The sequence below is a fragment of the Heloderma suspectum genome, chromosome 6 (assembly GCF_057233095.1).
Source record: "Heloderma suspectum isolate Gila_16-S chromosome 6, 16-S_ref, whole genome shotgun sequence".
Classification (NCBI taxonomy): Eukaryota; Metazoa; Chordata; class Lepidosauria; order Squamata; family Helodermatidae; genus Heloderma; species Heloderma suspectum.
Window position 1 is genome coordinate 43396297 of NC_139463.1, and position 22947 is coordinate 43419243.

The 22947-nt window shown below is 45.7% G+C and overlaps 1 protein-coding gene across 7 annotated transcripts in view; it reads left to right on the forward strand.

Moving 5' to 3' along the window:
• Positions 1 to 687: 687 nt before the first annotated feature.
• IKBKB (inhibitor of nuclear factor kappa B kinase subunit beta) overlaps positions 688 to 22947 on the forward strand; it is a 38672-nt gene continuing 16412 nt past the window's right edge. For 3 of the 7 annotated variants that reach the window (XR_014783750.1, XM_084804085.1, XM_084804086.1), the window contains exons 1-9: positions 688 to 917; positions 5908 to 6002; positions 10696 to 10813; positions 13940 to 14009; positions 14981 to 15069; positions 16308 to 16397; positions 17289 to 17413; positions 18858 to 18965; positions 22305 to 22434. Coding sequence is in view for 5 of the 7 variants with exons in the window: in XM_084804085.1 (XP_084660211.1) it covers positions 792 to 917; positions 5908 to 6002; positions 10696 to 10813; positions 13940 to 14009; positions 14981 to 15069; positions 16308 to 16397; positions 17289 to 17413; positions 18858 to 18965; positions 22305 to 22434 (951 nt within the window). In the remaining 2 variants the exon portion in view is untranslated. The other 4 variants (XR_014783751.1, XM_084804087.1, XM_084804090.1 and 1 more) reach the window with 3 other exon arrangements.

Here is a 22947-nt window from a genome sequence, read left to right on the forward strand (position 1 = left end):
ATGGACCACGAATAGGCAAGCAATTCGGCTCCCGCTTTCTCGTCTCCCCGCAAAGCCAAAGGCAGGCGGGGAAGGAGCGCGGAGAACGGCAGTCTGCCTGCCTGCCTGCGACGCAGCCCGATGGATCATGGGCGATGTAGTTTCCAGAAAGGCTGCCGCAATTGCAACCACTTTGGGGAGAACTACCACCCCCACAAGCGATTGTGCCGACTCCACGCCAGCGCTATCTCGCTGGGACAGGGAAGGAGAGGCCTCCCCGCCCGCCTCGCTACAGCCAGCGGAGGGCAATCGGGGCTTCGCTTGCGGCCGTCTTTTCCGGGCGTTTCAGGCGGCGGCGGCGGCGGCGCAGGAGGCCTGACTCGCAGCTCCGCCTCATGGCAGCGACAGGGATGCTGCTCTAGGAAGGGAAATGCCGGCCGCTGCATGCGAAGATAACACTGATAAAAGTCCGAGCGCTGAGCGAGATGAGAACATTCTGCACATGCTCAGAGGCACCCCCGGCCTCTTCTCGCGCGCAGCCGGGGCTGATCTCCAGCTGCCGAAATAGGTTCCGGGGCCGAGACTTGCCACGCTAGAACCGTCCCCTTCCCCCGCGATACAATCACAATCCCGGCTTTTTGGAGCTGCTCCTTTAACACGCGGCCTACTCGGGGGCGCCGCCGTCTCCCTCCTGCCTTCCGTATCTCTAGACGGAAGTAGCCGGGCCTTGCTGCTGCTGCTGCTACTGGGCGTCCTCCTGACAGGGGCGCGGGGCCGGGGGCTCCTCAGCGGCCCCCTCGCCCGGCCTAGCCATGGCGCCTCAGCCGCCGCCGCCGCCGCCCGCGCCGCTCCAGCCCATGACCAGCTGCGGCCCGTGGGAGATGCGGGAGCGCCTCGGGACCGGGGGCTTCGGCAACGTCATCCGCTGGCACCACAAGGTGAGCGCGACAGGACGGGCGCGGAGGCCGCCGCCGCCGCCGCGCTGACGGAAGCGTGGCTCTCCTGACAGGAAAAATTGGCGGGAAGGGCCGGGGGGGGGGCGGCGCGCGCGCAGTTCCCTGAGGGGCGAGGTGGGGGCTGTGGCGCGCGCCTCAGTGTGAGGCAAGCCGGCGGCGCCCCTGCTCGGGCGAAGCGGGGTCGCCGTCAAAATCGCCGCCTGACGTGGAAAAAAACGGGCCTCGCCCAAGCGTTTTGAGGAGAGCCGCTTGGCCTCGTCCCTGAGTACATCGTTGGCTCCCCCCCCCCAACTTGCAACCCTCCATATGTGGCGGACTATTATCCCCATTAGCTCCCATTATCCCCAGGCAGCCGTGGGCTGTGCTGGTTGGGGGTGGTGGGGTTTGTCGTCCAACGCTCCTGGAAGGAGCCATGTTGGGGAAGGTGTATATTCCTCTCTGACTGGCTCACAGAGGCTTAGCGATAAAATAAATGAACATGAATCATATACGAGATTGAAACTCATGTTCTAAGAGAACAAACCAACCCATGCTGCCTGGGGGTGATGGGAGCTGTAATCCAACGCATTGGGGGGGGGGCTCTGAGTTGGGGGAGGCTGTTCTAAACCTTACATTCCCCTCCAACTGGCTCACAGGCCTCTTTATTTATTTAGAAATAAAATAGATTAAAATAGATCATAGATACGCTATTTTAAAAACAGAGTCGCTACCCACCGGGAAAAGTGGGGATAGCAAGCAAGAACAAGTACTCTTCTGACATCTTTAAAGATTTAACAACATTTATTGTGGCATAAGCTTTCAAGAATCCTTTTTCTCTTTTTTCAAGAGTCAGGCATATGAAGTGTTATCCTTAATTACTTCATCCTGCCTTTCTGCCAAAGAATGGCACGCAAGGTGGGTAAGTTTAAAAACCAAATTAAAACAATCTTAGCTAAAACATAGCATAAACACAAATAAATTAAAAACAAAGAAATAACCAGGTCCAGCCAATTTTAAAAAATCCTCCAGCAGCAGATGTGATTTATATGCGAAAGGCATGCCTGAATAAAAATGTCTTTGCCTGCAGAAGGACACCAGAGAGGGGGCCAATCCTAGGCTCCTATGGCAGGGAGATCCAGAGCCTGCAGGGAGTTCCAGAGCCAGCATCCAACAAAGTGGAATCTGGCCCATCAACACAGAACAGCTAGTACAGTAAACCCAGAGCCAAACTACATGTGATGTCAACTGGTGTATTTGCATCTAATGTTTAGGGTGGGCAGATAATTATCGGGATGGCAGCAGATGGGTGGTTAACCCTTTCCCCCATGCTGCAATCCTGAGAAAACCCTCCTCTGAAGCTGCTATTTCCTTTGGGAGGAAATCCCCCATTTGGATCCCCCCCCCAATGCAAATACTACCTTCAGAGGAGGGATTTTCCTCAGGACTGCAGCACAGAGGAAATAGTTAAATTCCCCCTCTATGCCTCCTCTAAATCCATTAATTGTTGCCTCCCCCTCAGCTGATGCAATTTGCATTTTAAAAAACCAGGCCTTAGATGTAAAGAAGCATTATAATACTTTGCGGTTTGGTCAGAAAGTTAGAGGAAATCTCAAAACCCCTTTGAGATTTCCTCATATGTTTGATTCTTCTATTGGGGCTCTTACTTCCTCCTTGGCTTTTAATAAGCTTTCATGAGTCCACTTCATCAGATGCATGAAATGTTATCCTTGGTTACTTCACGCATCTGACGAAACGGACTTGCACTTGAAAGCTTATGCCATGATACATTTGTTAGTCTTTAACATGCCACAAAGCAGTTCTCATCTCTTTTTTTCTTGGCTGTGCTCTTCTTGCACTACCTGATGCACAGAAGATTAGCAAGTAAAGGTTTTCCTGGCGTGGAGATCAGTGGAGGGAAAAGCTTGCTTTGCTGGACTTCCATGTCATGCTTCTGTCGAAGGCATGGGGATCAACAGGGCCAGAAAAATAAAAGGATCAACCCTAGGCAGGGCTTGGCTTCTGCCTACAACCTATAGATTCTGACAACATTTGAGCCTTTTTAGCTTAGGGAAGAACAAGAGTAAGTGGGGGGGATGGGACATGACAGAGGTGTATAAAATTATGCATTGTGTGGAGAACATGGATAGAGAGAAGTTTTTCTTCCTTTCTCATAGTACTAGAACTGGGGTCTTCCAAAGAAGCTGAATGATGTGAGATTCAGGACAGATTAAAGGAAGTCCTTCACACAACACATAGTTACACTATGGAATTTGTTACCACAGAATGTAGAGATGACCATCAAATTGGATGGTTTTAAAGGGGGATTAGACAAATTCATTGAGGATAAGGCTATCAATGGCTACTAGTCCTGATGGCTATATACTTCCAGTATCAGAGGCAATATGCCTCTCTTAGAATCATAGAGGTTGAAGGGATCTTGAAGATCATCTAGTCCAACCCCTACCCAATGCAGGCTCTGCAGAGCAGCTATAACATTCCTGCTAAATGGCTGACCAGCCTCTGCTTAATACCTCCAGCGAAGGAGATCCTACGGCATATCAGACTATCGTGTCTCTTTTTAGTTTCCTCTTCTCCATGTTAAACATACCCAGCTCTTTCAACGATTCTCATAGAACTTGGTTTCCAGACTCCTCACTATCCTGGTTGCTCGGAGCATGAACTCTGAGGTCGGTTCCCGGGAATCTACCTATCCTATAGCCCCAGGAACTGACCTATCCTATCGCCGTCTAGCTGCTGACTGGCAGCCATAGGATTGCACCCTAAGGCACCTAGGTCCTTTTCACATCTACTGGCGGCAAGCCAAGTGTCTTCTATCCCATACTTGTGTTTTTTTTATTTTTTGTACCTGGATGCAAGACTCTTAGTACCGGTTGCTGGGGAACACGAATGGGAGAGTGCTATTGCACTCATGTCCTACTTGTGGGCTTCCCATAGGCATCTAGTTAGCCATTGTAGGAAGAGAATGTTGGACTAAGTATACCTTAGGTCTGATCTAGCACAGCTCTTTTTATGTTCTTATTTATTCAGGAAACCCACACATAGATAGTATGTAAAAACATAGGGAGCTGCCCCATATCAAGTCAGCTCATTGGTCCAGCTAGCTCAGTACAGTCCACCCTGAATGGCAGCGGCTGTACTGATGCCAGTTTTTTAAGGGCCCGTGCACAAGAGACCCTTCATGGGCCCCCTCCCTTAGTGAGTTTGCCTTCCCACCACCATTGTCACGAGCTGCTCTTGCTCCTCATCTTTCTCATCATTGCTACCACTTGCTTGCTTGACAGGCCGAGAACCGGTGAGCAAGTAGGCAGTGACATCTGTGGCTCTTCCTTCTCATCACCACCATTGCCTGGGCCAGAGCGAGAGGCAGGAGAACAAGCAAGTTGCAATGGTGAAGAAGAGCAGCAACTCCAGGGAGCTCTTGTTGGTGGGTCCCTGCTGGGGTGTGGGCCTTTGACAGGCGCCCAACCATGCCTACCGTTGACACCAGCCCTGGGCAGTGGCTCTTCAGGGTTGCAGACAGGAGTCTTTTCCAGCTCTAAATGGTTATGCCAGGGATTGAACCGGGGTCCTTTTGCAAGCACGCATGTGCTCTATAGATGCATTCCCCAATATGATAATATGTGGTAGTTGTATATAATGTGGAAAACTCCATGCATACAAGTGACATACCTTCCAATTTTTAGCAACGTTGCTGAAAGGTCTTCACTGTCTGCTGTAAACTGTATTCATTATTATTTGCAATAATGTTCCCCACCCCCTTCACTGGGTTTTGAGGCAGGATAAGTTAGTAAATTGGCCAACAACCGTTTCCTTTCCCAACCCCACCCTTCTCTTTTACAATTTAAAGTCTGTTGAATACAACACTTAAGCTTAGCTGTATTTATTACAGAACAGCAGAACTCAAAATACAGTCAGCAACATTTAATATCTGCATAGATGATTACAGAAGGATGGAGGGGAAGCAAGTACATTAACATTTTGTGTTCATGTGTATGAATTTATATGAATGTGCCCTAGAGGCAAGTTGCATCTATGCCTAGTCAGATTTCTAGAAACATGGGAGATGGGATGGAAACTGTAGCCCGCAGTTACGCAAATTAAAAATTTAGAAAGACACTCCAACATCTCCCTGTTATCCAAGCTAGGGATTTGACAGAGATAGGTATCATGAAATAGGGACAGCTGGAGCAATTTATATGCTTTAGGATTGGCCTTAGATTCCCTTATGTATGTTCACACAGTGAAAAAGCCACATGTACAATAAGCACAATACAGCGTATACGTAGTTTTCTCCTTACATCCCTAAAATAGCTGCATACTATTTGGGCAACGAAAATTATCAAGGGGCTGGAGCATCTCCCCTAGGAGAAGATTACAATAGCTGAGAGTGTTAAGCTTGGAAAAAAGGAGGGTAAGGGGAGACATGATAGAGGTCTACAGAATTATGCATGGTGTAGAGAATGTGGATAGTTTCTCCCTCTCTCAAAATATTAGAACCTGGGGTCGTCCTATGAAGCTGATTGGTGGGAGACTCAGGACAGATAAAAAGAAGTACTTCTTCACACAGCGCATAGTTAAACTATGGAATTTGCTACCACAGGAAGTAGTGATGGCCACCAGTTTGGATGGCTTTAAAAGGGGATTAGACCAATTCCTGGAGGAAAAGGCTATCAATGGCTACTAGTCTTGATGGCTGTGTGCTATCTCCAGTATCAGAGGCAGTACACTAGTTCCTGGGGAACATGGGCGGGAAGGTGCTGTTGTGCTCATGGGTTCCTGGTCGGCAGCTGGTTGGCCACTATGTGAACAGAATGCTGGACTAGATGGACCTTTGGTCTGATCCAGCAGGGCTCTTCTTGTGTCTTATGCATAGGAACATCTGTAGCAGCACTAAGTCCTCTGTCAGGCTTGATGAATGCTTGATGGTCAGTCTGTTCACACTGTTAGAAAAAAATCACTCTATTTTTTACAGGAAACTGGGGAGCAAATTGCTATCAAACAGTGTCGTCAGGAACTCAGCCCCCGCAACAGAGAAAGATGGTGTTTGGAAATACAGATCATGAAACGGTGAGAAATACTGGAAAACCTGTGGTTTCTGCAGGTATCATGTGAAGTGTCTTTTGCTTTCAAGTAAATGCATTTAGCATGAAGATTTTAATCCCATTTGGTTGCTGGGTTATTTATTTAGCCTGCCCTACCCACACTGCTGATGACATAGTTGCAAAGCCTCTCTTTTATTTATTTTAATTTCTGGCCCACCTTTCATGATAGAAACCCCTCCAAGGCAGCTTACAAGTAAGATAAAGTTACATTAATAAAATCACTATAAATAATATTTAAAAAAAGCATTCATAAGGATCTGCCCCACAGGGCAGTTGATGGTAGAAAGCCCTGTAGGGGAAGGGAGGGACAGTCCAACTAAAACAGGGGCCTGAGGTGGTCTTTGCCTGCCTCTCTCTCTCTCTCTTTTATGTAGCCATTATATACAGTCAACACAGGAAGAGCTATTTGTCTCTCTTCTTATTATACTTTGGTCCTCTTAGTCATCAAGGCCCTGAGTCAATTAGAGCTGAGCAAATTATGAAAGATGCCATGCACCCAAGTCTGCTAGGTAACAAACTTGTTCTTATTTAAAATGAGATTTCTAGGGGGGCAGAATCCACAAACTTACTCATTGCATATGACAAACACGATTAAATGTAGTCGGACACAACTTAATGACTGAACAACAACAACAAAAAGCATACGCATGTACCAGTTATAGAAACCCATAGAACCTGATCCTGTATGTTTATTCCAACATAAATCCCAGTGCATTCCATGGGCCTTATTCTCCAATAAGTGAACGAATTTGATCTGTTTGGGGCGAAATTCCTCCTTACTTGTGTTTGTTTGAGGACTAGAAAACCTTGTTCTCTTCTAGTTGTCTTCAAATCATCTTTAAGGTACAACAACAGGTCTGGCCATGTTGCTTGTTTTATCAGAATTCAAAGCTGCAGAAATGTGTGTGATGAATCTTTGCCTGTATAGAAGAGAAAAAGCAGGCCCAGAGTGTGGAGGTTTAAGCAACAGCCTCTTGCATTTTAGTATTATAACATTTTAAGGCAGTTGTTTTCTAACTGTGTTCTGGGGCATCCTGAAGTTCTTCATAGGTTTATCAGGGGTTCCTCAATGAGAAGATCAGCAATGGCAGACCAGCTTCCCTGAAAAACAGCCTCTCTGCCCATTACCGACCTTCCTCTGCAGTGTGCGGGAGAAGCGCAACACAAAGAGGATTGTGGTAGATCAGGCAGATCTTCCATATTTGCATCATCTAACCCCTGCTGCCCAATTAGGAAATTCTACAATCAAGTGCCTCCCAAGAGAATTCTGGAATTAAAAATGAGATTCCAATGGCTAATGCAACCTTGGCCTCCTGACCCACAAGTAATAAAGGCGTCTCTTCTCTGAGGTTTGCTAGATGAGAAACAGCAATGCCAGGCTGTTAGAAACCAAATGCACAGTTACAAGATGGGGAATACTTGGCTCAAAAATACTACAATTGAGAAGGAACTTGGAATTGTTGTAGATCAGTGGCTGAATATGAGCCATCAAAGTGAAGTGGCTGCACAAAAGGCAAATGCTATTTTGGGCTGCATTAATAGAAGCATAGCTTCCAAATCCCGGGAAGTACTAGTTCCCCTCCACTCATCACTGGTTAGGCCTCATCTGGAGTATTGTGTCCAGTTCTGGGCACCACACTTTAAGAAGGATGCAGACAAGCTGGAGAGGGTTCAGAGGAGGGCAACAAAGATGATCAGGGGACTGGCAACAAAGCCCTATAAAGAGAGACTGAAAGAACTGGGCACGTTTAGCCTTGAGAAGAGAAGACTGAGGGGAGATATGATAGCGCTCTTCAAGTCCTTGAAAGGCTGTCACAGAGAGGAAGGCCAGGATCTCTTCTTGATCATCCCAGAATGCAGGACATGGAAGAATGGCCTCAAGTTACAGGAGGCCAGACTCCAGCTGAACATCAGGAAAAACTTCCTGACTGTTAGAGCAATACGACAGTGGAACCCATGGCTTAGGGAGGCATTGTGCTCTCCCACACTGGAGGCATTCAAGATGAAGCTGGACAGCCATCTGTCAGGGATGCTCTGACTTGGATTCCTGCATTGAGCAGGGGGTTGGACTCATCGGTCTTATAGGGCCCTTCCGACCCTACTATTCTATTATCATTGGCACCTTTTACTGATAAGAAAGGAATCCAGACAAAGAGGTGCCCACATTAAATTTATAGCCGCATCGTCGTCTCAGCATTATAAAAAAGGGTACATAAAACAATTAGTTTCATAACAAAGTCAGGTAGGCCATTAGATAAGGTATCCAGAAAGCTCATCCCAGCTCATGAAATACAATAGATATGACATAAGAAAACAAGCTCACAAGACAGGATGCAATCGCGGAAATATTTTTGTGCGATAAACACCCCTGTAACATGTCAAGAAAGGCCAAAATGTTTGTATAAGTATGTTGCTATGGTCATTTATTTTGATAAGAAGCTTTGAAATTCAGTAATATTATTTAGGCATACAAAGATTTAGGGTAAGAAGAGCATCGCTAGAATTGTAATATAAGAAACATAAATAAGTAGTAACAATAGTTTGAACCTGTTCATAGCATCCAAAAAGTATATATAGAAGCAACTATGTACGCACAACAGTGGAAGCTATCCTCTTGGATCAGCTTCCCTGATGTGTTGCTTGTACAATCAGCCTGGCAAGCTTGATACTGATTATCATTGAGAACTAACAATTGTATTTGACTCTGCTTAGAAGCCATGTTTAGAATGATGTTGAATGTTTCATGTGTTTGAATTTATGCACGCACAAGCCTTTGTATTCAGTACTGTTAACGCTGATACTTTTGTTGTAAAAAGACAAATCTTGTCTGAGAGAGTGTTTCTTAAAAATGAGAATTCTGTATCACCCGTATCGGGAGTGAAGTATTAAGCTTGCTTTATGATGGTATCTGGTTTTATGAAAAATCTGAATATGTTCGCAGTACATGAGTAATCAGTGGTTTATTTATTTATTTATTTAATTTCATTTCTATACCGCCCAATAGCCGAAGCTCTCTGGGCGGCTCACAAAAATTAAAACCAAACACACAATAAAACAATTTAAAATATATAGAACATTAAAACCACAATATAACAATACAACCACAATAAAATCTAGCAGCAGTGCAGGAGTTTAAAATACAGATTTAAAACAGCAAAGATAAAAATTTAGAAAGCTAAAATGCCTGGGAAAATAAAAAGGTCTTCACCTGGCGCCGAAAGGAATACAATGTAGGCGCCAGGCGAACCTCACTAGGGAGCTCATTCCAGAGCCGGGGTGCCACAGCAGAAAAAGCCCTCCTCCTAGTAGCCACCCGCCTCACTTCCTTTGGCAGGGGCTCACGGAGAAGGGCCGCTGATGATGATCTTAAGGTCCGGGCAGGCACATATGGTTGCCAATGTACTGACAGTATATTTTGAGAGAACCTCTTAACCAGGACAAATGTCACAGGATGAGGTTCAGGCTATGACCTGGTTTGAAGTAACAGAAGCATTCATGCTGCACATGAGCTGCTTCTGGTTTGCAGCATCAGCATACAAACACCCCATTCACAGGTTGATAAGTGTGACGTTTGAACCTGGGCATTCTGTGTTATTTGTGGGTTATCTTAAGAACAAACACTGGCTTTCTTCTTAAGTTAACTTTGGATTGTTTAACCTACAAATAACACAAAGGGCCCAGGTTCAGACATCACGCTAACAACTTACAAATAGGGCATTTGTAGGCTGTTGCTGCAAACTGGAAGCAGCTCACACACAGTCCTGCAAATCATGGGTTAATGAAATGGGACTGTTTGCACGGAACAGTGGCATTCAGCAGCAAATCATGGGTCAATTAACCCATGATTTGCTGCTGAATGCCACTGTTTGTGCAAACACCCTCATTTGATTCCCTTGGCAAAGCAGCTGTGTTGACCCCTACCTGCCATATGGCAGCAGGGGGAGGGGAGGCAGAATGTGTGTCGCTAGATGTTTTGGACTTCAACTCCCAGAAGCCCCTGCCAGCATGACCAATGGCCAGGAATGCTGGCAGTTGATGTCCAAAAAATGTGGACATCTACTTTCTGCACACATCTGCTGTGTAGTACTTATCTGTGAGTATAGGTAAAAATTATTTAAATATTTATATTAGTGATAGGGCAATAGCAATCGTTCCCTTCCAATTTATTATAATTTTAGTTAGATTTATTATAATTCTGATATTGTATATATGAAATTATGTATAGTATTAGTGTTATTGAGTAATTTATTGGTATTTCTTGTGGTTCACATTAAATTAATTTAATTCTCCAAAACGTTTAATATGCAGAATCTTGTTATATACATGTAATATGTGTTTATGATATTCAAAGCTATACATTTTTAATTATATTTTTTTTAAACAAACTCTTCCTCTTCAGTGTGCAGCTACAGGGGAGGGTTTTGTGGCACAGTCAGTTCATGTGGAGGGATGATGAGGCCCAAGAGTTGAACTATGAGTGTACTATAGAATATGCTCCAGAATCCTCTGCAACACCCGGATGTTCCATGGGGCTGCACAGCAAGACAGATCAGAGTAGAAAGTGTTTGCCAAAAGTAGAAAGCTTGAAAACTACTGCTCTAAGGTAAGTGATGGATCCTCCTGAGATCTTAAACCGTTGCCTTTATTTTCTTTCTCAGTCTAAATCATCCCAATGTGGTGGCTGCCCGGGATGTCCCAGAAGGAATGCAAAGTCTGGCACATAACGACTTGCCCCTGCTGGCTATGGAGTATTGCCAAGGAGGAGATCTCAGACGAGTGAGTCTTTTGGGGTGTCCAGGGGAGAAGTAGGAAGACTGGGTAATTTGAACAGGTTTAACCAGACCAATGTGGAGTGTTCCTGGGCAGTCCTGGGTATAGTGAGTGTTTTTCCTGAAGCCCTGGCATGGCGGGGGTGGGTGGGGGGACTTTACTGTTCTGAAATGATGCCTTGCTCATGATATAGCCATTTACTAGACATTGTCATTTGGTTGGATCAAGACTTAGCTAACAGTGCACCAAGGTACTCTGACCATCTGTGGTTACAACACTTTTAAAGCATCCAGAAAAAGTTAGGATGCTGAACTAATTGGCCTGTTAGCTTGGTGATGATGACTATTATTTAACAAAAATGAAACCTGCAACAAAGTGTCGCGGTGTGGAACCCTCCAGTCCATCCTGCCTTTGAGGATATGCCATTCTATTGCCCCACCCACCCACCCACCCACCCACCAACCATGGTTTTCTGTTTTCCCTCCTCTCAACAGCCAGTCAGCATTATCAGACCACTAAGCATGTTCTGTCCTTATTGAGCTATTGGGGAGTGTAGGGTGTGGGAGGTGGGGAATCAGTGTCTCCTTAATTTTTTTCTAAATACTTTTTGTACCAAGCTTGGAGTTCCCTGAGCCAGCTGACACTTCCCTCTTGTGCATGGGTGGTGCTATTTTGGCTACATATTGATCCACACCCAGAGAATGAGTTCACCATTCGCATATAGGATGTTTTGTAACTTATCAACAGTTTGCTAGCACTCATCAGAATGCAGAAACAATGCAATCTGCGTCTACATGAGATGAGACAATTTTGAAAGGGGAGTTCACATATTAACAAATGAGAAGATGAAGTGGAGGTGAAACGGGCATGGTGAGGCTTGGGGTGGTTCTGGAATTCTTCCTGGCAAAATACAGACTTTCCAGAGAGGAAAATTACTTGATAAAGTGGGACAGAGAGAGGCTGTTTGAGACATGGCAAAGGTCACAGACATGGAAAGGCAGAAGAAAAAGGCAACCAAAACAATCAAGCAGCTGGAGAACGTTGTCTACAAGGAAAGTAATGCGTTAGTTCTTTTTAGTTTAGAAAAAGATAGCTGGCCAACATGATATAAAGGTTTATGAAGTTATGAATGGTGTGGATAAAGAGATTTTCCCCCTTCTCCTTTTCATAACACTAGAGCTTGGGAGCACCTAGTGAAGTTGATTTGCAGTAGATTCTGGACAGATAAAGTAAAATATTTCGTCACACGCCACATAATTAATGTAGAGTTCACTGTTGCAAGGTGTAGTGACGACCTCTTTGATGACCACTACCTTAGATGGTTTTTAAAGGGGATTAGATCCTCTTTAAAGAACCCTTTTTAAGGGGGATTAGATCCCCTTAAAAAAACCCATACAGGTCTTCTAATGGCTATGGCTGCAATCATTTGCCTATTTACCTGAGAGTAAGCTCTCTTGAATTTGATGGGATATACTTTTGAGTAGAAGTAGATAGGAGTAGATGAGACTTAATTCTGAGGGTATAGGATTGAGCTGTAAGTTTATTAATAATTAACGAATAGTTAAGTGGAGCCTCCACATTCAGAGATGCTGTCTCTAAGTAACCTGTTTCTGGGGGACAAACCGCTGAAGAGAGCTGTTGCCTTCTTGCCCTGCTTGTGGGTGTCCTGTCGGCTGTCTTCACAAGCGATTTAGTGTGAAGTTAGAGTAGTCCGAATTCCTTTGCAACAGATGACATTGTCACCAATCTGCTGCCAACCAGCCGCTTCCCTCCTGAAAAGCTGCGTTTTCTGAAACTCCCTTTACTCTGACTTTTTTTTACTGAAGGTAGCTCCCTGGCAGTTCTACCACAGCGTGCAATGTCCCCCGTTGTCCCCCCGCTGCCGCCGCATTAAATCCTGGGCATGGTGGTGGGATTCCCCATTCCCTCTTGTTTCCTGAATGGAAGTAGTTTTTCCCATTGAGAAAATCCTCAGGAGCACAGCAGCGACCACTGACATTACCTCAGTAGTGGGGACACCCATTCACCTTAGCTAGCCTGCTTTTAATCTTTAACATAATTCCCCCTTCTGTGCATGTTTACTCAGAAGTAAGAAATAAACCTTACTCCCCAGCAGTGAATGGGTTAAAGGCTAACTTTAGTAATTCGCCCTAAAGTGCTCTTTTGCTTCTCCAGTGCTCCCTTAGATTGCTGTTGTGCTTCTTTGATGTTCTGTAGTTTCTCTGTTGTTCTTGTTAACATTTCTATATTGTCCCATAGCCAAAGCTCTCTGGGCAGTTTACAAAAGTTATGTAAAGTCCCTTCTCACTTTATCACAGTAATGCTCTTTCCGGTTTATGGGAGTTTCTCATTGCGAGCAGGGAGAAAGAGAAAGTGAGAAGGGGGGCATTGGAAGCAATAACTCTGTAGCAGAGTGCTGGAATGGGGCTAAATTGGGGTTGGGGGAAGCTCTCAGGGGGAGCCATCAGATGCTGCCTTGAGAACCAGAGATTTTGGCTTCTTCAGGGAAATCTGCACACATGGGGAAAATTAGTTGCTCTCCATTCATAATAATGTAGTAGCACGGGGGAGCCTGGACAGGGGCGGGAAACAAGATTCTCTCATTGGTTGAGCAGCCCCTGCCAGGTTGATGACATTCAGTTCTACTCCCCCCCAACATGGCTGGCTGGGGAATGCTGAGAGTTGTAGGACTTTCTCTCTCTCTAAACATGCATGGGATTGTGCCCTTAAACAATTGAGAATCAGAAATCCTTGATGGTCTTCTCCAAATCACTCAGAAATCTACCAATAGATCCAGACATACCTTCTGCCCATCCCTGTTTGCTGATGTGCTAGCTTTCTACGTTTGAGACTAGGCTCTTCTTTAAATGGAGGAAAACCCAAATGTGTGACCAGCTTTAGGAAGTGATGCAACCCCAGAAGGGCTGTATTATGTAACTGGTACTACCTATCAAATGTATGGATTGGTACTAAACTTCAGCTCTGGAAATGCTACCATTCATCTGAAGAATCTCCCCTTTGTGGAACTAAGCAAAGGTGTCTTGAAGTATAAAGAGAAGTTAGTTACTTAGCTGTATGCCAAATGTAGAAGAGACAGGGTGTTTTCTTATGCCCTCTCTTGAAATCCTGCAGCATCTGAACCAGCTTGAGAACTGCTGTGGCCTTCGTGAGAGAGCTATCCTCATCTTGTTGTCAGACATTGGTAAGTGACTGGAGGCAGCCCTGACTTGAGGTAAGGGGCCTCAGGTGGTGGGGTATTCAGTGATGTTAAGGAGAGTGCATTGGGACCCAGATAGCTTTGACCCACAGGGCACATTCCAATGGAAAGCCCTTTCTTACAAGCCCACTGAAATGAACTGGTGTGCCCAAGGGCAGTGTAGCGCTCATGCACAGCTCCTGTTCATTTCAATGAGGAAATTGTTTCCCCTGGGTGGGGCTGCCATTTGGATTTTCTGCCTCGGGTACCACCCCATCTTTTCAGTGCATCCTTCTGGGCAAAATACACACATTCTAATCCATGCAAGTGTCTTTTGTTTTATCCTTTAGCAAGAGAAGGAGTTGCAGACTGGTGTAGGGCAATCTCTGTAGGCGAAACAGACCCTCAGGAGAAAAGACAAAATGTGCTTTAGCACCTTAGAGGCTGGCTAACTAATGAACACATGCCCTAGCAAATGCATTGGTCCTCAGGGTGCCACAGCACTGCTCATGTTTTTGTTGCCTCAAGCTCATTCTGCTACTCTCCTACTGAAGATAGAGAGTTTGCATGTTAAATTAATTCCTGTGTTCTTTAACCCTGGAATTGCCTATATCTAGTGGGACCATGGGTTAACTCTGTGTTGTTTAACCCCTAAACAAGCCACATTTTCCAGGTTCAGACACTACAATAACAATTGAAAGTGGAAGCGACAAGCGCACAGGAGGCAGCACAGTCGCTCACTTCTGCTCAGCCCTGGCAACCTATTGTTTAAACAACCCATGGGTGGTTGTTACATGTGAACTGGGCCAGACTCTGGCAAATAACTCTGTTTAAGCTTCCTTTCCCCACTTCTGGTGCTCTGAGATTTTGTGCTGCTTGAAGTTACACGCTCCCATCTTCTCTTGCATTTATCAACAGAATAGTAAGGGTAGATTTCTTTTTTATGACACTGCTCTCTTTCTCTCGCTCCATGTCAGCCTCTGCTCTCCGATACCTCCATGAGAACAGGATCATCCACAGAGACTTAAAACCAGAAAACATTGTCCTGCAACAAGGAGAAGAGAGGGTGAGTGATGTCCCTCCCTTCAGCTTTCCTGGATTATCAAGAACTATCGCCACTAGGTGCAGGATGTTTGACAGAGTTGTACCACTCCTGTCAAGTGTCACTTGGGAAGCTTCAGTGAGTGGGGTGGGTTTTATTTGCACTCGAAGGCCAAGTTCGGACGATCAGTGGGGAAAAGAAGCTATGGTGGCTTCTTTTCCCTGGCCTGCATGTACCTCTCGCACGCACACCATTTCCCTAATTACCCTTGCCACAGCACGGGTTACCATGCTGTCCAAACCCGGTGAGGTGCATGGTGGGGGTGGCAGGGGTGGTGACCACCATGTCATGGTGGTTTGGAAGCTGTTCTTCTGAACCTAGTCAATGACTGACTGATCTGCCATATTTACTCAGAAAATAAAGGACTAAACTATCTGGAGGTTTGTGGTGGTGCTGTAGAGCTGCTTTCCTGCAATATATGACTTCTTGGTCCTCTTATGCTTGGAATTTATAGCTCTGCGGGCATTGCTTTGTAGCACACCTTCTCTCAGCTTGTAGCACACCATGGTTTGAATTGTATGGGTTGCTTTATGGTGGGCTGGAGCAGGTGGGCAGGGATCATCCTGCCTTTGGGCAACATGTTGGACGGGAGGACTTAGCACCTTTCAACTCTAGAGGGCTGGCTATATGTTTTTGAAGACTCCTCCAACTTAATGATGCCTTTTATATTACTTCTGTGATCCTCGGTCCTTTCTCCCATAGCGGGAGGATGGTTTAGGGATTGTGCTTGCTCTAGAGCTCCTCAGTAACCTGGTTTGCACGGCGTGGTTCATCATGGATTATTTAACCCACAACGAGCTGCAGTACCTGTGGTCTGTTCTAGGGTTATGCAAATGTTGTTTAGACCTCACATAACCCATGCTCGCCAGGTTTGCATGACACAACAAGCCCCGAATGCAAAATGGTGGCCACACGCACCCTGATGCACCGCAGCCTCACCATGGGTTAAATAACCCATGATGGGCTGTTGAGTCATGTGAACCAGCCCATTGGGGCTGTTAAACATCCATGGGTTCTTGGCAGCCACCCAAACTTGCTAGGTGCTAGCCATCCAACACCGCATTCCTGCTGTGCATTTGTCAGTTGTCTTCCCCTTGTTGTTGTTGTTAATGTTATTATTTTGTGAAAGCTGTCATGTTCTTTTCTCCCTCCAAGCGCCCTTAACATGCTCACACAAATATCACTTTTGTGCTTTCTCTCAGCTAATACACAAGATCATTGATTTGGGATACGCCAAAGAGCTGGATCAAGGCAGTCTTTGCACTTCCTTTGTTGGGACATTGCAGTATCTGGTAAGAATTCTCCTGGGTGGGTGGAGTACAGGTGCCCAAGGGTGATGCAATTGGGTAGGAGGAATGGTGGAAGCACATGGAAGTTGTAACAGATAAACAGGATGCTGGGCTGTTAGCAACCAAAAGGCCAGAGTCAGTGTGTTCTGAGGAAGCATTTAAGCTGTGTGGCATGAACGCTGCCTTCCTGGAGCAGACCAAGGTTCCATCCGGTCCAGTATTCTGTCTCCAACAGCACCAGGCCGATAGTTCCGAGCACTCACCAGCCAGACATGAAGGCCTTTTAGTACTGTTTCTCCCTAGTATCTGGTATTCAGGGGTATCTGGCCATTGTACGTGGAGGTTCCATTTAGCTCTACACTATTAGCCTCCTCCACAAATTTGTCTAATCCTGTTTTAAGATCCGTCTAAGCTAACAGACATCACCATGTCTTGCAGCAGTGAATTCCATTACTAACTTATGTGTTGTGTCAAGAGGTACTTTCTTTTGTCAGTCCTAACCCTACTCCCGTAAAAAAGCTGTTTTTAAAACATGCTGGCTTAAAGTATGGAGGTGGAGGGTGGGAAACATCTCCAGAGTTCTGCCTGGGTTCTAGTGAATCTTTTAAGGAAGTTGGGAGCTTGACTTAAGGGTGTATAGCAGAGGTGGGCAACTGGTGGCTCTCCAGATGTTCTGTCCTACAGCTCTCATCAGCTTTAGCCAGCATAGCCAATGGTGAGGGATTATGGGAATTGTATGCTTAAACATCTGGAGAAACAGAAGTTGCTACACTCCTGGTGTATAGGATTGCACCCTACCTGGGAGCAAGTCCCATTAAACTCAACGGGGCTTACTTCTGAGTAGATGTGTATAGGACTGCATTGTTAACTTCTTTCTGGTTCCCAATGTTTCAGGCGCCAGAGCTGCTGGAGCAGCAGAAATACACTGTGACAGTGGATTACTGGAGCTTTGGTACTTTGGCATTTGAATGTATAACAGGCTTCCGACCTTTTCTGCCCAACTGGCAGCCAGTGCAGTGGTGAGTAACTTGAGGCAGAGGGAGGAATTCAGACGTGTCTCCTGTAACTTAACTTCTAAGAAATCTATGAATATTTGTGTTGACAGAAGGAAGAGAGAAGCAGTTAATGCTCACCTGGCCTCTGCATAGATTCAGAGTAGTTTATAAGGAATTAGGAACATAGGAAGCAGCCCTTTACTGAGTCAGACTGTCGGTCCATCTAGCCCAGTATTGTCAACACTGACTGGCAGCAGTTCTTCAGGGATTCAGTCAGGACTGTTTCCTGCCCTACTTGGAGATGCCGGGGATCGAACCTGGGACCTTCTGCATGCAAAGCAGGGGCTCTTATCACTGAGTACATTAAAACAGGAGGCAAAATGGTATTTTTCCCCTGTGAGGTGAGCCTGGCTTCCCCCCACCTGCGCATGACATACATACCTGCCTTGGTAGCAGTTGATGATTTTCTCGCCTGAATGGTTCCTTCCCCTGGCGTCTGGTGGGCTGTCTGCCTTTTTTGTATTTTTGTTCAGTTCTACATTTAAAAGCCCCCTCCCCCCCCAGAGTAATTTGTTTTTAAGCTGAAAAACCTTGTGAGGGGGGCAGGGAGAAGGGTGTGTCAGGGTTCCCCTGTTGCCTACTGAATACTCCAGTAGCCAAGATCAACACTCAGACAAAAGGGCTGCTTTCAAAGGCTTTAATTCCATTTATCCTAATGAGGCATACAGATGCTAATTGCTTGAGACTCAGAGAAACTACAAAGGAACAGCCATCTAGGGGTTTCTAAGGGTTAGGATGTCTGTTCATCTCCGTTTGGGAAAAACGTGGCAATTCTCTGAACTTAAGGGGTGGGAGGGGAAGATCTCCCCCTCTCCCGTGATGCTTCTGGGCGCAGCTGTTGACGTCAAGCCAATCGGGTTGAGTGATGAAGGTCAGCCCCTGCGATATCTTGCTTGTGCCTGCATCTGTGCCTCATGTCTAAAAGCTCAGGTTGTCCCTCCCTTTCCACGCCTGGTTCACTGTCGCTCCCAGAGATGTGAGAAGGAGGGGGCTCCATCTGTCTCTGACAGTGTCAAAACAAAGGCATCCAGGTCTCTTTCTCTCCCTCTTTTTTTAAATCAAATTCATGTTCATAATAAATCATTTGATGTTTTGGGTGTTTAGATTTGCTAACGTAGTCCTAAATGTCACAGAGAGGTATATATTGGAGCTCTGTGTAGAAACATCACAGATCTACTGTTACTTCTCACATTTCATGATCTTTTGACCAAGCTGTTTAGATTTTATTTCCCTTTGTACCTGTATGTATGTATGTGCCAACCGAGAACAGTGCTTTGTGCATCTAACACAGTGGTCTCTAGGCCATGAAAGCTGCTGCCACAATAAGTCTGATAGCCATTAGGATAGGAGCAGCCATTTCTTGGACAAAGGAGGTTGAGGTCCCTGAAGCCTACCTTGATTCTCTTAGGCATACAAAAGTTCATCAGAAGAGTGAGCTGGATATTGTTGTCTATGAAGAGTTGTCTGGAGAAGTGAAATTTTCTAGCAAACTGCCACACCCTAATAACCTGAACAGGTAAGGAACTACTTACACATGAAGGAACAGTTGGTTGCCTGTTTTACGAGTGGATTTGGATAAAATATTTAGAGAAATCCAGATTTTTCTTTTAGGCTTACTTGTATTGTGGATAGGGGTGAGGCCCAAGGAAGAAGGGCTGGCTTATTCTTTATATTCTTTATATGAGAGCCAGTGTGGTGTAGTGGCTAGAGTGCTGGACTGGGAGTTGGGAGATCTGAGTTCTAGTCCCCACTCGGCCATGGAAGCTCACTGGGTGACTTTGGGCCAGTCACAGACTCTCAGCCCAACCTACCTCACAGGGTTATGTACGCCACCTTGAGTTCCTTGGAGGAAAAAAGGGATATAAATGTAATAAATTATATTTGAATCCTCCCCTTCCTCCAAGGAGCTTAGGAGTGGTGCTCCAGCTGTAAATCGCTCTGTGGAATGCAGAGATGACTCGGGCGGTTGACACGATCGCGTCCAAGCGCCCTCTCCCTCTGAGCAGAGCCCGGCCAGCTCCTTGGTATACACCTGAGCTGAGGGCAATGAAGCAAGAGGGGAGACGGCTAGAACGCAGGTGGAAGAAAACTCGTGCTGAGTCTGACTGAACACAGGAAGGAGCCCACTATCGAGCGTACCCTGTGGCAGTGAGGGTGGCAAAGAGACAGTTCTTTTCCACCAGCATTGCATCTTCTCAGTGTCGTCCAGCGGAGCTTTTCCGAGTGGTTCGCGGCCTGTTACATTCTGGGCCAGGGAGAGAGACGGTGGAACCCTCGGTAGCACGCTGTGACAAGTTTGCACAGCACTTTGAGGATAAAGTCGCTCAGATTCATCATGAATTGGACACCACCATTAATGCAGTTCCATTGGTAGAGGTGTTCAGAGCACCGTCTGGTCCAGACGGTGCTCTGAAAATGAGTTTCAGTTACTGAGGCCTGAGGATGCGGACAAGGTGCTTGGCCAAGTCCGATCGACCACTTGTGTGCTTGACCCTTGCCCTTCATGGCTTATTAAATCAAACAAGGAGGGGATGTCCGGCTGGGTCCAGGAGGTTGTAAATTCCTCCTTGAGAGAGGGAGTGGTGCCTGCCGCTTTAAAAGAGGCGGTAATTAGACCACTCCTGAAAAAGCCTAACCTGGACCCAGAGGATGTTAACAATTATAGGCCAGTGGCCAACATCCCCTTCCTGGGCAAGGTGCTTGAGCGGGTGGTTGTAGGACAGCTCCAGGCACTCTTGAATGAAACGGATTATCTAGATCCATTTCAATCGGGCTTCAGGCCTGGTTTTGGAACGGAAACTGCCTTGGTCGCCCTGTGGGATGATCTCTGCTGGGAGAGGGACAGGGGGAGTGCGACCCTGTTGATTCTCCTGGACCTCTCAGCGGCTTTCGATACCATCGACCATGGTATCCTTCTGGATAGGTTGTCTGGGCTGGGAGTTGGAGGCACTGCATTACAGTGGTTCCGCTCCTACTTGGATGGCCGATTCCAGAAGGTGGTGCTGGGGGACTATTGCTCTGTGCTGTGGCAATTGTGCCATGGGGTTCCACAGGGCTCTATTTTATCCCCCATGCTGTTTAACATCTACATGAAACCGCTGGGGGAGGTTATCCGGAGGTGTGGGCTGAGGTGCCATCAATATGCAGATGACACCCAGCTCTACCTCTCTTTTTCATCAAAACCAGGTGAGGCAGTGGCTGTTCTGAATCAGTGCCTGGGCATGGTAATGGACTGGATGAGGGCCAATAAACTGAAACTCAATCCAGACAAGACGGAGGTACTGTTAGTGGGTGGTTCGTCTGCCCGGCTAGGTGATATTCAACCTGTTCTGGAGGGGGTTGCACTCCCCCTAAAGGATCAGGTTCGTACTTTGGGGGTGCTCTTGGATCCAGAACTGTCACTTGAGGCACAGTTGAACTCAGTGGCACGGAGCACTTTTTATCAGCTTAAGCTGGTATACCAACTACGCCCTTCTCTGGACAGAGATAGCCTAGCTACAGTTCTCCATGCTCTGATAACTTCTCGTCTGGATTACTGCAATGCGTTATACATGGGGCTGCCTTTGAAAACGGTCCGGAAACTTCAGCTGGTCCAAAATAGGGCAGGGACTGGCCTGCGAGCTCATATTACGCCAGTACTTTTCCAGCTGCACTGGCTGCCAGTCCATTTCCGGGCTCAATTCAAAGTGCTGGTGTTAACATTCAAAGCCCTTAACGGTTTGGGGCCAGGTTACCTGAAGGATTGCCTCCTCCCATATGTGCCTGCCCGGACCTTAAGATCATCATCAGCGGCCCTTCTTTGTGAGCCCCTGCCAAAGGAAGTGAGGCGGGTGGCTACTAGGAGGAGGGCTTTTTCTGCTGTGGCACCCCAGCTCTGGAATGAGCTCCCTAGTGAGATTCGCCTGGCGCCTACATTGTATTCCTTTCGGTGCCAGGTGAAGGACTTTTTATTTTCCCAGGCATTTTAGCTTTCTAAATTTTTATCTTTGCTGTTTTAAATCTGTATTTTAAACTCCTGCACTGCTGCTAGATTTTATTGTGGTTGTATTGTTATATTGTGGTTTTAATGTTCTATATATTTTAAATTGTTTTATTGTGTGTTTGGTTTTAATTTTTGTGAACCGCCCAGAGAGCTTCGGCTATTGGGCGGTATAGAAATTAATTAAATAAATAAATAATCTTTCATGTTGTTTTATCTTTGAAACAACCCTGTGAAACAGATTAGGTAGAGAAATATTTATTTATTCATTCATTCATTCATTATTTCATTTCTATACTGCCCAATAGCCGACGCTCTCTGGGCAGTTCACAAAAATTAAGTTTTGTGTTTTTGTGAAATATATTTTGTGAAATAAATTTTTGCCCAAGCCCATCCTTTGAGCTTCATAGCTGAGCAGGGATTTGAACCTGGATTTTCCACATCCAACCCAAGCTCTCATCACTGAATTATTGATAGTGTTGTTATCAAATAATAAAAGTATAGCACTATTAGCGTACACTTTCATTTTCAAAATAGCATTAGCAAAAAAAAGAGAGCAGTCTCTGCCTTCAAGAGCTTACAGTGTATATTTTGATAGCCAACAGAGGGAATGGAAGAAATCACATTGGAATTTGTCCAGAGTACTTTGTGGGATGATAACTACCTAAGGGTACAGTGAATAGAAACCATGGGGAGATGTTGGCAGCTGCATTGAGTACAGAAGTGCCCGTGCCTCCCAAACATACACTTTTGAAAGCCTTCTCTGCAGAAAAGGGGTTCAAAGGATATGCTTGTTTCATTCTCCCCATTTTAGTAATCCTGCTTCGGTATTTTCCTCCTTCCTACTCCTTTTTGTGTGTGTGCTTGTGTTCACAGTCTTTTGGCTGACAGGCTAGAGAAATGGCTACAGCTTATGCTGAAATGGCATCCGAGGCAAAGAGGCACTGATCCCACATATGGTACCAATGGCTGTTTCAAGACTTTGGATGATATCTTGAATTTAAAAGTACGTTCTATTCAGAAGAAAGAAATAAGGGGGGTTCTGCATATAGTAACATGTGTGTCGTGTGTAGAAATTGACCAAATTGGAAATCTGAGTTGTTTGATTTAAAAACTTTTAAGTTGGTGGGTTAAACCCCCATGTTTGCAAATGAAACGAGCATATATGAGCTTATTGATATAACTATGTATTTCCTCTAGATGCAGCCTGTTGCACCAAGTACGAAATAATCTATAGCAGTTTAGTTGCGGTGTATAGTACATGTGCATAGTCAGGTTGTGTCCATCTGTGTGTATCATTGATACCATGTGTCCCTACACATGTAGACCTGGCTGATGTGAGTTAGGATCTTTAACTTAAAATCATGATGCTCTGTGGCAGGAATTAGGGCACTGAGGTGGGGAATAAAGAGAACACACGCCAGGGTTTAGAATGCTACAAAATATACAAAAATATAATGAGTAGAGGCGCACCATTCAGATAGAGCCAGCAATTACCTCATTGAATCTAGAGAGGAGA